The sequence below is a fragment of the Silurus aristotelis genome (genome assembly GCF_946808225.1).
Source record: "Silurus aristotelis genome assembly, chromosome: 5".
NCBI classification, from domain to species: Eukaryota; Metazoa; Chordata; class Actinopteri; order Siluriformes; family Siluridae; genus Silurus; species Silurus aristotelis.
Window position 1 is genome coordinate 6,299,263 of NC_139578.1, and position 14,167 is coordinate 6,313,429.

The following is a 14,167-nucleotide window of genomic DNA, read 5'->3' on the forward strand; positions in this document are numbered from 1 at the left end:
ACCCATTAACTAGTAGTGGACCTTTCTGTGCGTCTCACTTCCTTTACTGCACAAATATTTCTGCGCAACTTTGCACTATTCTATGACATCTTAACTGTGGACTGTCACGCAACTCTGAACTCTGAACTCTGCGTAGCACAGTGTCACTTTATACCACACTATACTGCACATGGACACTTAAAATCACACAAAAAATATTTTAATTACTCTAGTTTGTACAGTGAATATCTGCCATAATCATCCATCCTTTCTAAAATTCATGTATATACATATTTTTTCTAGACTTTTTATTTATCAACTTTATGTTTTTTTATCCTTATATTCGATTTCTTTTTCATGTTTAAATGTTGGACAGTCGTATAAAACATTTCACTGCATGTTGTACTCTGTATGTATGTGTATGTGACAAATAACATTTTAATTTGTGCCCATTATCGAACACATTTTTATGATCCATTTTGACATATATTGAGCATTTACAGTTAATAATTTATTAACTTCTTCAGCAATGTGAGCGACAGTTGCTTGTCTGTTGGATCTGACCACACGGACCAGCCTTTGCTCCCCACTTGCATCAATGAGCCTTGGCTGAATATGACCCTGTCACTGATTCACCACTTTTCCTTCCTTGGACCAATTTTAATAGATACTGACCACTGCAGAGTGGGAACAACCCACAAAAGCTGCAGTTTACTCGTTGCCTAATATATCCCACCTATTAACAGGGGCCAAGATGAAGAAATAATCAGTGTTATTCATTTCACTGGTCATAATGTTATAATGTTAATGTTATGCTTGATTGGTGTATGTATACAGTATCTTACAAAAGTGAGTACACCCCTCAAATATCACCAATGTTTTTAGTCTTCTCAAGGGAAAATACTATAGAAATGAATCTTGGATATGTTTTGTGTGAAGCTTGTCTAGCAGTATGAATTTACTGTCCTCTGAAAATAACTCAACATACAGCCATTATTGTCAAAATAGCTGGCAACAAGTGAACATGATAAAAAAGTGTGTCCAAAGTGTCAATATTTTGTGTAAGCAAGATGTGCTTCTCCATATCTTTGTAACAAAAGTCAATTTTCAGTCAAAATCAATTTATTTAACATCTATCTATCCTCTATTGATGGCCAGGCAATATTGCAATACAAGATCCTCATGAGACGACATTGTAATTCAATTCAATTATTATTATTTATTTTTTTTTATCACTTTTTACAATAGACATTGTCTCAAAACAGCTTTACACAGATAAAGACACTGTATACAGATATAGTTGTATAAAAGAATGAGTAAGTTTTTTGCCTCTAAGTTAGTTTTATATTATTGTTTATCCCTGATGATCAAGCAAGTGGCAAGGGAAAACTCCCTGAGATGTTATGAGGAAGAAAACTTTAGAGTACCTCAAAAGGGTACCCATCCTCATCTGGGTGGCACCGAATGTCCATTCATTACAGTTCCATTGTTGAAGTGTGTACTAATAGGTGATTAAATCCAGAATTGTACATGCAATCTGTGGTTCTATATTGATACTAATCACAGTCCGAATAAATCCTGAAAGTTCTTGAGTTGTTCAACAGCTTCATGGATCTTTAGGCTTTAGATGTGGAACCATCTCCATTCCAGTAATAAAGCCAGTTTTCACATATATATATATATATATATATATATATATATATATATATATATATATATATATATATTTTTTTTTTTATATCTCAAATACATATCAAACTGCAGTTGCTTCTAAAGTCCATTTTTGTATTGAACTTATTGAATTTGTTCTAGAACTGCTAAAAATTTTTATTTCAGTGTGCGGTTGTGCTACCTGCTAATTTATATATCGGTGAGTCCCAATCTCTTAGGTTTCGTTAAAAATCTGCCACTTCCTTGTATTTAAAGATCATTTTCAGGGCCTTGTCTTTCATTAGCCTTTCCATGTATATTGCATGATATTGTAGCACAAAACAGCATCCAACATTTTGAAATATTTAGAGATTTCTCTTGTACACATGAAATGCTGACCATAGTTGTCCTGCACCTACCAGAGGTACCCATAGAAATGTTGAGTTTATGTTGTGACAACTAAGGGAATTCAGTACAATCTCCCTCATCCCATCTGTCTTCTTTCACGTGTCCCAATTTCATGGGCTCTTCTCAAGGCACTTTCTGATGAATCTTACTCACACTTTTTCAACACTATGCCTTGCATAACAAGGTTGTCAGTATCAGTGGCCTTGAATATACTATGCCAGGGAGAGGTTATAATCATTATATGCCTGTCTGAAAAGATTTTCATTTAGACCATTGTGAAATGCTATTTTGAGCTGTTTGTGTCAAGAGTCAAAGTCCAGAAGTCAAAAGATCAATAACTTCAATAAATTCTTGTTAAAGCTGCTCATAAGCTCCTAAGGCAGGTGACTGATCAGTGGTGAAAAGAAATGGTGGCATACCAACTTTTCCTGTATTTTGAGCTATTGTTAATGATGTTAGGTATGTTCACCACTAAGATAATGAGCACAGGTTGAGCAGTGATGCAATGTTCTATAGCTTGGTTTTCATTCCAACCAAGCAAGGGCCACACCTGACAGTCATTATAAACGAAAATAATTAGATTTAAACAGGTAGAATTTATCTTGCCCTTGCAAGATAAATTCAAATGAATTCTATGGCTCGAATAAAAACCTACATTGGCCCTTTGTAAAAAAAAACAACAAAAAAAACAAAAAAAAAGATTGGACACCCCTGCTTTAGACAATGTGTGGAAAAGTTCAGTTCTAAATAAAATAAAAGAAAAAGAAAAGAAAAAAGAAATCTGTGCAGGCCTACAAGCTGGGATTGTTATTGTTTGACTATAAATGTTAGTTATTTACATTAATACATAAAGTTTGTTTTAGTACATTTAATATCGTTTTATTTATTAGGGAATTATTTTATTTATTGGAGAACTTCTATGATTTATTTTATTTTATAACATTTTTTATTCAAGCCAAGCAGGCTTTATTTAAAATTGTTATATACACTATATATACACAACACAAACAAGATGGGGAGGTTGTTTGGGGCCATGTGCAAAAAAACAGGTAGACTAGACAAACATGACATGCTGACTGACACTGATGATCACTGCTGAATGAATTTAAAATGGCTTTGCAAACATGAGTCATTAAACAGTCTCTGTAAAATAGGGTGCAGGTGTGAGTGAGATTGATGGGCTAACTGCTGATACACAATCCCGTGTAATAGGAAAGTACTACACTCAACATAGCATCCAAAGCAATTTGCATCCACCCCTTTTACAGAGCATTTTACATCTACTAAGATCTCTTCGATACAACTCAAACTCTATGATTGATTGTCAGACATTACCAGCCTTCTCCTTTATGTACCTTATAATGAAAATTAACTAGTATAATCCCAAAAACTGCCAATACCTCTTTGCCAAGGAATCAGCCTAATCATATTTTTAAACTAAGACTTCATTTTTCAAGCCTGATGGAGACTTCAAATCACTGTAAATCATCTGCCGAAAGGTATGAATTTGAACCACAAATACATATTTAATATTTTTTTAAAAAGTGGAACAAGACTCCTTTTCATTTCCCAGAGTCCTTTTAAGATCTGATCCAAATGCAGATATACAGAATAACCAGCACAAGCAAAAACATCGACAGCTACTTTGCATGCAATGCCATTCATTCAATTAGGTTTTAGTTAGTGACTTGCAGCACACCCACTAACTGAAGGATTAATTGTTCATGCAAATTAGTACTAATAATTTAGCATCTTAGTAAATCAGGGCTTGATTGTTGATGTCTCCCTTGGTTTCTTACTTCTTAGTGCTATTAAAAGGGCAGTTGAGAATGTCACATTTGTCCCCTTCTGGTAACAAACAACAACGTAATTGTTTGTGTAAGGTGACTAAGAAGATTACAGGAAATTGGCAGCGTCAATTGATGTGAGCTTAGTTTAGTCATGCGAGATAATTCATCAAGATGTTCATTACTGAGCTGGTGAAAGAAGTCCTATTATGAACTCAAGTATGAGCCAGTGCTGAATTATAGAGCATTACCCCAAAACACCACAAGCAGCTTCAATACTGTTCCTGGCCTTGTACACAAAAAATGTCATGAGTTTAAATTTGGGCTGCAGCTATCAATTATTTTAATAATGGAGTTTTCTAACATTATTTCATCAATTAATCAAGTAATTAGAATGACTTTTTCCTCATGAAAGAGCAATACTAAATATACAAGAGAAACTAAAATGGTCTTTTAAAATGAAAAAGTCATTTGTATCCTTTTTAGAAAACTTTATTGCTGAAATTACATGCAAAAATACAGTATATCTGTGAAAACTAGACCCATTTAGTGCATTTAATTGCCATTTTATATATAATATCAATATATAAATAAAAATACATAATATATTAAATAAATCATAAATAAAAATATAAAAATATATTTCAAATAGATTTTCAAAAAAACTATTCTCACTGTACAGTGTTTTCTTTATGTTTAAGTTTAAAACATTTAGTTGTTTTTTTTTTGGCTTGAATCCTCTCTTCACCCCTCACCCGTTCCTCAATTTTTATTTCTGTAGCGTCTTCTGTTTACATGTCCAGCGCATTCCAGAATTTAGTGAGTGGTGTGTCAGTAATTTTGTATTCGAATTACTTGAGTTACTCAAGGGATCGTTTCAGCCCTTTTCAGTATAGAATCCCCAACCGCTCACACCACCAGACAGTACTGAGTCTATCTATTGTTCTTTAACACTCTCTCATCCTCTTGAGTGCTTCCTCTGTTATTCTCTGTTATACATTCTCTTTATGTTTATGCTTCATCCTTCTTTCTCTATGCTGTTACAGTGTTTGGTTATTATCTAAGGCATATAAAAAGTGCCATTCTTAAATTAAAAAATTGTAAAGGCAACCGAACTCGCATTTGCTAACGTGGATGTCAGCCAGATTAGTAAAGCACTCAACACAAGAAGTACAATTTTCTGACTTGCTAAGAGAATGTTGGAAAAAATGTAAATATGCAATGAAAAGTTAAAATGGCTAACAAAATACATATTTTTTGCTGTGAGAAAGTTGTGTAGATTATGCATGCTTCATATGTAATTTTAAATTCATTTGTCACAATTAATTTTGTAAATTAAGTGTTTTACAAAATGATTCGCAGCTGTGTTTGTTTTAAGAGCACTACTTAATGTGTATCTTACATAATGCATACAATTTTCATCTTCTTTAAGGTACATTAAGAATGCCTGCCTTTCAGGCATGATACCCCAAGGCTTGAAGGTTATTCCTACAACAACAATTTTAAAGATGTCACCCTCGCAGCTACCTAATTCATCTTTCCCTGCTTTTAACATTGCTTGCCCCCATTTCCAACACTCAGACATTGGTCACAATCTTGCTTCCGAGTGCTCTAGGGAAAAGACAGACCCAAAGATATATCACTTTTCCTACAAGACTGCCACCAGAGCTAAAATACATCTCCTTAGTGCGCAAGTCTTGTTTTATAAATGCCGTTTTTATGAAGATCAATGCTCACTGAATATTTAAAACTCAATCTAGTGGCCAAATCATGTACCTGTATGCCTCACATTAAAATAACAGTAAAAAAATAAAACTTTAGCAAGACACGGGAATAAAACACTTGAAATTGTCGGTGATATCTGAGATGTTATAACTACTGAAAATACCGGGTCAAGTGTCCAGTCAGACTCTATATTGCCACAGGACCTTATGAAGGTGGAGATTAGAAACCTGTCATGTCTACACCCACGAAGAATGTCGATGCAAAAGAACAGTAAGCTATTGGCTCTTAGCCAATAAAGAAGCCATTGATTTTTTTTCTTTATTGCTTCTACTGCTCTCTGTATCAAATACCTTAATGCCACCTTGTATGTTTCTTCTGATATCAATCCGTTCTTATTCCCAGAAGAGGCACATATAAATAATTGGATGAAGAAACGTAGAGGGAGGTGATTCCGAGCATAACACTATTTCCACAAAGTCAAATAGCTCATGTTGCGATGTGCCATTGTGCAGGTGTAGAAGAATGGCAGAAAATAGAAACCTTAATCATATTGTAAAGTCTAGATTTGCACTTCAGGCAAACATATATGCAGTAAGCATAATATGACTGTCCGAGTTACGGAAATAAGGACCACATAAACTGGTTTAAAGGCATGCCTGTTAAACAAAACATGAGGAAGCATATAATAATATTTGTAGTTATTTAATTATACTGCTGCATAGCTGACCAGAGCAGGATGCATTAATGATAATGTTCGGACGACACGGCCAGAACTGATTGCTGAGTGATCTACTAAAAACATGAATGTCATAGCACACTTTGCCTCATTAGACTGTGGCTGAGCATGATATTCCAGTGTAGCCTGTGCATGTATACTGTGGACCGGAAAATTAAGGATGGCATTTGTGCCGAGATAAAATGACTCCTTTTAGTTTGGGACTTTATCCTATATTTATCATATGTGCCAATAAATAGAGATCAAATGTGACTTGGCTGGCAACGTGTATTCAAAATGGTATCTTTGGTCATGAATCAATAGATATTAAGATTCTCACGAAGCAATACATATTAGTAAAGAGGCTACAGTCACAATTTAAGCCACAACACATGCATAATGCACTGAAGGGCAGTGATAAAGTCAGTGATTAGTCTTCGCCTTGATTATTTGAAATAAGTCTTTTAAAGAACCATCAGCACCCAGTACACTGCACAATGAGACGAGAGATTAGATGACTTGCATAAATACATGCTCAATGAGGTGGAAAAAAACAGACCTAACAATTGGGACTACTGCTTTCATAGATGCTAAAATGAGTTTGCTTAATCAATTTAAACTCAACTAACAGTTTTAATGTCAAGAAAAGCGAATTTTGAGAGATTTACAAATATTTTTCGACAGCAAAAAATGTTTGTCTACTTTCATTTTTAATCATTAGGCTAAACACACTAATGCGTATTTTATGTTTTATCCTAGTCAGTGTCACCTTAAATTCTGTCTCAGGATGAAATGCCAGTCCACACAGAGCACAAGACACCCCCCCCCCCCCCCCCACACACACACACACACACACACACACACACACACTAACACACACAAACAGCCACGCAGATTGAAAATATTAAATCGCGCATCATACTTGACGACCTACTTTTTGCAAGGTGGGAGGAAACTCAGCACACACAGAAACATGAGCTCAGGATCCAACCACTGACCATGAAGCTGTGAGGTTGCAATGCACTGGTGTAAAGCTAATTTGGTTGGGTGTAAGCCAAGTTTGTGTTTGCTGTTTCAGTTGCTATTTCTAGAGGCAAATTAGCACTGGTGCACTTTCTTGACACACATAATAATGATGGCTTTGTATATAATTCAACAAACATTGTAGCATATATCTATGTACAAAAGTATTGGGACACTTGGTCTTTCTTGCCATATGTGGTTCTGTTACCACAAAGCTGAAGGCACACAATTGTATTGGATGTCTCTGGAAAATTTTGCGTTCACTTTAATTTGGAAATCCAAACCTGTTCCAGCATGTCAATGTCCCTGTGCACAAAGTGAGCTCCTTGAAGATATGCTTTATGAAGCATATGCATATGAAGATATGGTTTGGAGAGGAAGATCTTGAGTGGTCTTCTGTAGAGCTCTGATCTCAACCCAACTAAACACCTTTGTGATAAATTGGAACGCTGACTGCACCCCAGGCCTCCTCACCTACATCTGTACCCTTTGTGGCTGATGAACACAAATATCCATAAGCACACTCCAAAATCTAGTGGAACATCTTCCAAGAACAGTGCACGGAATCATAAGAGTAAATTGGGACGAAATGTGAAATTCGATGCTCATGCCATACTTATGACCAGGTGTCCGTCAAACGTTTTGCCAATATAGTGTGTGTGTGTGTGTGTGTGTGTGTGTGTGTGTGTGTGTGTGTGTGTGTGTGTGTGTGTGTGTGTGTGTAAAGTTAACCATTCTCCTGAGGTTAAAGTGAGGTTCAAGTTCTTTTTTAACCTGCCTAATGTATCATGATTCTATTCAATTGGAGACCATTTGCTGCTGCTGAGGATGGCTCCACACAAACAGGGTAAAGATCTATTAAGCTTAACTCAAGAACCATGAGAAGCAGTTTGGACTGTAGTTAATATAAACAGTCTGCTTCAGTGGCTTGGGGCTTCAATTGCTATGTTCACTTTTGCATTCATCTGGCCACCAGTACACAGTTGATTACCTCAACTATGGTAAAACTGCATGGGCGTTCAGTGTCACTCATATGAAGATTAGTTCCCTTTTTTGAGTCTGGTTCCTCTCAACTTTCATTTTATTAGAGATAAACCTATAAAGATAAACTTCTACTAATTAAAAAAGTATTTTAATCTATTTACTTCTTAAAGCTGTTTTGGGACAAGGTCCATTGTGGTATACAAATAAACAAATAAACTACAAATAAAAGAAATAAGAAACAAAGTTTTAATTTATTTATTTTTCTGCTTAGTATCTGTGTGGTGTTTTGTGATTGATTCTTAAAATCACAGAATGGCAAATAAATATGCCTCATCTGATAAAACAAACAGAACAAAGCTAATTACCAGACTCAAATATATATATATATATATATATATATATATATATATATATATATATATATATATATATATATATATATATATATATATATATATATATAAAAAAAACATATAATATATGGAAAATGTCATAGCACTGGTACACACTTCTATTTCAAAGGAATGATTAAAACTCATTTGATTATATACTATAACTTTACCGAACCACACCTCTTGAGAATTCCTTGTTTCCCAAGAATGCAACAGAAATGTAATCAAGAAGCCTGAGTGAAAATGCAATACAACATTTTTTCTAGAGATAACATGAAACATTACTGCACTAATGAATGTATTCATTGGGAAAAAAAGATCATTATTCACCAAACTGTTGTTTTTACTCAGCCTGTGTATGCTCTTGATTTCCTTAGTTTTTTTTCATGCAGTATGGCCACATGTCAAATTTAAGGAAAAGTAATAAGAACATTTTTTTAGCAATTGGCCACTCTTCTTTCTCATGGATTAACAATTCACTCCAAGGGCACAGAAGAGCTGAGCCAGCCCTTCGACGAGAGACACACCACCAGGGAACGAGCAAACGAGAAAATGAGGGCTCCAGGAACGCTGTGTGAATGTAACACCCTGCCGAGGAGAGCAAATTGCAGGTTGCAAAATGCCCATTCGACATGGAGGAGAGGTACATGAGGGACACCTCCACATGCATTGTACAGACACCGCTGGGAGAATACTGGTACAAAAATGGGTGCAAACCAAGGTAGGTGAGAGCTTGTTAAAGAGTGTGTAGGCCCAGAGGGGCCCAGAAGGTTGAAAAAAAGTGTTAAAATGGAAAGCTAAGGTCATTTATTTATTTGAAGTGGACCACCCTAAGTTCTGCACTAAGTGCCAGATTACTTAGGAGTTATAAAAGTCCTGCATTTCCATGCATTAATGTTACAAAAAAGCCTACATATAATACAATCCTGCATATAACAATTAATAGCATTAGAGAGTAAACTGAATAATATGCTCATGTGCAAAAAAATACATTTTATTGATCATTTCACAGCAGAGAAAACAATCCATACAAGAAAATATATGGTACACTATATATGCGGACACCTGGTTCTGAGTTTGGTATGTGGTTTTGAGCCTCGAATTTCACGTTTAGTCCCAATTTACTTTTATAATTCCCTCCACTTTTCTGGGAAGATGTTCTACTAGATTTTGGACTTTGCTTGTGGACATTTCTGTTCATTAGCCACAAGTGTGTTAGTAAAGTCAGGTACTGATGTAGGTGAGGTGGGGAGGCCTGGGGTGCAGTCAGTGTTCCAATTCATCCTAAAGGTGTTCAGTAGGGATGAGATCAGAGCTCTATAGCAGACCACTCAAGAGCCTCCTCTCCAAAGCTGCTAAACCACTGATACTCACAGATAATTTCTTCAAGGAGTTCACTTTGTGCACAGGGGCATTGCCATGCTGGAACAGGCTTGGGTTAACAAGTTTGATGGAACACAACATTTTTATAGGCTGTATCCAGAGATGTAAAACACAATTGTGTGCCTTCAGCTTTGTAGTAACAGTTTGGAGAAAAAAACATATGGCAAAAGTCACTGATACTTTTGTCCATATAGTGTATAAAGTATTCATTTCATACAAACTCATTTATTTTAAAGCTCTGATACTAACATAAAATATCACTGATGATGTCAAGTCAAGAAGCTTTTATTGTCATTTTAACCACATATAGCTGACGCAGCATACAGTGAAATTAAATGTTTTTCCAAAACCCTGGTGCTACATAAAACAACATAGAGCTACATCACACAACATGGAGCTACATACAGAACACAGAGCTAAGGAATAAAGTAAGCTGTCTTATCCACATAAAGTGCATCTTGTGCAACCTGGTGCAAACAGTGCAGACAAAAGACACAAGACAGTGTGGGACAGATACACAAAACACAAACATAAACACAATGTTGTACAAAAAAACAAAAAAACAGCAAGAGCAGCAATCGAGAGTTGTGCAAAACAGCATGTAAACAGTATAATATAATTATAATATAGTATGAGTGGTGCTGAAGACATGAATGTGTATGAATTGAAATGAGATTCGAGTGTAAGTACAGGTTGTAACAGTTCAGTAACACACAGTTGCGTGTGTGTGTGTGTGTGTGTGTGTGTGTGTGTGTGTGTGTGTGTGTGTGTGTGTGTGTGTGTGTGTGTGTTGGTACTATATCTTCAGTTCTGTATTCAGTTTTGATGTGACATTACAATATGCTTATGTATGTTCTCAAACCAATAAACAGATGAAACAAAATGCTAGAACTTTGGCTAGATTTTATGATTAATGACAGCAATCAAAACAGACTGGAAACTGTTCTCTGTGAGAATATCAATATGCGCTGCTAAGGCATCTTCCTACAATCAAGTGATCTGATAAATCCTCTTATATTGTTTGAACAATAACTTTGATCGCGAGTATGGGGGCAGGCAATCTGAGCAGTATTAGCGAGTGTAGTCGTTAAAAATGAGTACAAGGTGCTGTAAATTGCATGCACACAAAATTGTTTGCCAGACTGAAGCAGCGAAGAAGTGGGTGTGCAGAGAAAATAAATGTACTATGCATTTTTGAGTAATGCTCACTTCCTTTTCTGGCTTGCCAGGGTCTTCATTTTGCTAAAAAAAATATGGCACCTTAGACTTTTTAATGACCACACTGTTCCACATACTTAAATCAGGAGCACCCCCACTTTCTATTAAAATGGCCTTATATCTTAAACATAAAACTCAGCACAATGAGTTAATTGATGGCAGCACAGGGGAGCAGCCAACAGAGCAAAGTAAAATGCTCTATTAAACACCTAATTAATTCTAATATATCACTCAATTCTGTATTTGTATGAGTATCGGTACCAGCTACATGAACCAATGAACATATACTAGTCATGTATGGCAATAGCCTGGGATTGAGGACAGGCGTTGTCCATAGTATGAGGGCACTTAACTGGTGACAAAAAGAGATGCTCCACAAATTTTGGAAGACAAAACCGGCCCACCGGCCGAGACACAAGATGCAGTCGGCCATCTGTTCGCCCTGTCACTAATCTTTCTTTCTCCCAACTCAAAATAACACATACTTGCACTCGGTGGGGAAACTGCAGCCCTTGTTGAGCAGGGGGAAAGGAGAGTGTAAATCGAGAAGTTATGTTTACTAAACCGTGTATGAGAGTGTAGGTGTGTGAGAGGTGGGTGAAAATTAAATACACAAGAGTTCTTACTTTGTCATAAGCTGTTTATAAGCTGTGAGAAAATAACTGATCTGAGAAAAACATTTATATACTCGTGGTTATGTGTAGCATGTTATTCACAATAATTGTTATAAATGGGTCTAAATATAAATTGAAAACATTAAAAATGACAAGAAATATAGGTTATAATGTAAAACTCTGAATCTACTACTATAAATGACTACTTTCTCAGGTCCTCTTCGAATTCTCAACTAAATCAGCACCACTTGCTTCTTGTTGTTCACTACTAATTAATCATATTTTGTTCTTTGTTATAAATGCATTCCATGTTTGCTATATATTATCCCTGTACTTTTCTGCTACAGTAGGGTTCACTTCTACAGTAACCTGCTTCATTTCATACCATTGCAGGTACTTGTTCATTATTTATCAATCATTCATGCAGGAAATTCAGTGTTGCCAATTTACCTGCCAGCAGCTTTTTGGAAGGTGGGAGGAAAGCCACGCAAACACTGCTTGAGCATGTTCATAAACTAAAAAAAAGCAGTAACCTGAGCTCAGGATAGAACTGGGAACCCTGGAGTCTTGTTGTGGCAACTCTACCTTCGGCACTGCCACACTGCTTGTTTGTTATTGTTATTGTGGATTATTAGTATCATTATTACAGCTCTCCCTCATAGGGTGCACAGCTAAATCCGATTAGCTAAATCAAAATGGCACAATTTCTCTCTTATGTCTCTCTTCCTACCATTACAGAGATGTGCAGAATGCGCAGCTCCTCCTCTGCTGCAGTGTCACTTGCTGGGTCTTCTGTAGTGTCCACGCCCGGAGCATTCTGATTGCCGTCCTGATGGTGGATGTGGAAAAGCAGCGTCCCATTCTCCAGCCACTGTTGCCTCCAGCGCACCAAGGCTATGTCCTCTGAACTCCCGGAAATCTCTGCAAATGCACAAACATACCGCTGCTCTTAGTAATTATTTCTGCAGAATACACAGGTTGCAGATTCATATGCAGAAATCTCGAACCGTGGTCCTTATAATAAAAAAATGGCCATGTAAGATAAAAAGTAGACTGCAACTGCATCTACAGAATTATATAAAAATATATATAAAAAGAATTGTAGCAGATTACAGAGAGTGCCATACTGAAATATATGACTATTAAGATCTCTTCAAATAACTAAAGAAATTTCAGCTAACTAAAGAAAGATTTTGTAGCTCAGTGGTTAAGGCTCTGGTTTACTGAGCAAAATGTCAGGGGTTCAAGCCCTAGTATCACCAAGATGCCTTTCTTGGGTCCATGAGCAATGCCCTTAATCCTCCAGGGGGTGCTGCATCATGGCTGCTCCCAGCTTCCTACATCACTGTGATATGCAAAGAAATAATTTCACTGTGCTGTAAGTGACTGTATGTATAAAGCACATCTTTTAAATACATCCTATACTCTGTATAAATCACTCATTTATTAACTGTAATAACATCTACATGTAGCTGATGTTTTCTCTATAAGCAATGATTATGTGGTAAAAATATATAATGTAGTTTCCTCTATAAGTTGTTTGTTTAACTTTAAACATGAATAATATAAACAATATAATAAATATATATAAATTTAAATTCATTCAGTTTTATTTGTATAGTGAATTTAACAATGGACATTGTCAAATAGATAAATAAGTTATACAAACCTGAGTTTATCCCTGTTACACTTTAGATCTAACAATTGTAAGTCATTCTTGATATAAAGTGTCTGCAAATGCCATAAGTGTAAATGTATATGCAAATTCACTATTGCCCCAGGGCTTGGTAAGCTACATAAGGCTTCCGACATTAGTCTTAGAATAAAAGCTCTACAAGATTTTTACATTTCCTCAACCTTCCCTGGTAATTATTGTACCCAGGTGTGAAGAATCTAAATTCTACAAAATGCAAGATCTCCAAGACTGAAATCATGTGTATCCTCCGAAGCTCTTTAAAACGTGGGCGATACTTACAAGCCTTTTTTCCCTTACAGGCTTGCAAGTATTACATGCTAAAGGTACAGACATATAATTAGAGAGCATTAGGAGACACACGACATAGTTTTCCATGTAGAAGTGGGTTCTGCAGTAAGAGAGGGCATAGGCGTCTGTGAATTAGCAATATGCTGTTGGATAATGGAAAAACTAGGTTGTTAGAAAAGCACACAACATGTGAAAACCTGGGACCAAAACCTGGGACCTGGAGATTTGAAGAGTACAATGGATTCTAAAACAATTTTATACCTTAAAATAACACAGTTGTCATGCACTTAGACAGGCTTTGAAGC

The 14,167-nt window shown here is 36.0% G+C and overlaps 1 protein-coding gene across 6 annotated transcripts in view; it reads right to left on the reverse strand.

Moving 5' to 3' along the window:
• astn1 (astrotactin 1) overlaps positions 1 to 14,167 on the reverse strand; it is a 286,126-nt gene that overhangs the window by 214,264 nt on the left and 57,695 nt on the right. For all 6 annotated transcript variants that reach the window (XM_083541649.1, XM_083541648.1, XM_083541646.1 and 3 more), the window contains exon 2: positions 12,609 to 12,799. In XM_083541649.1, coding sequence (XP_083397775.1) covers positions 12,609 to 12,799 — 191 coding nt within the window. The remainder of the gene's footprint in view (positions 1 to 12,608; positions 12,800 to 14,167) is intronic.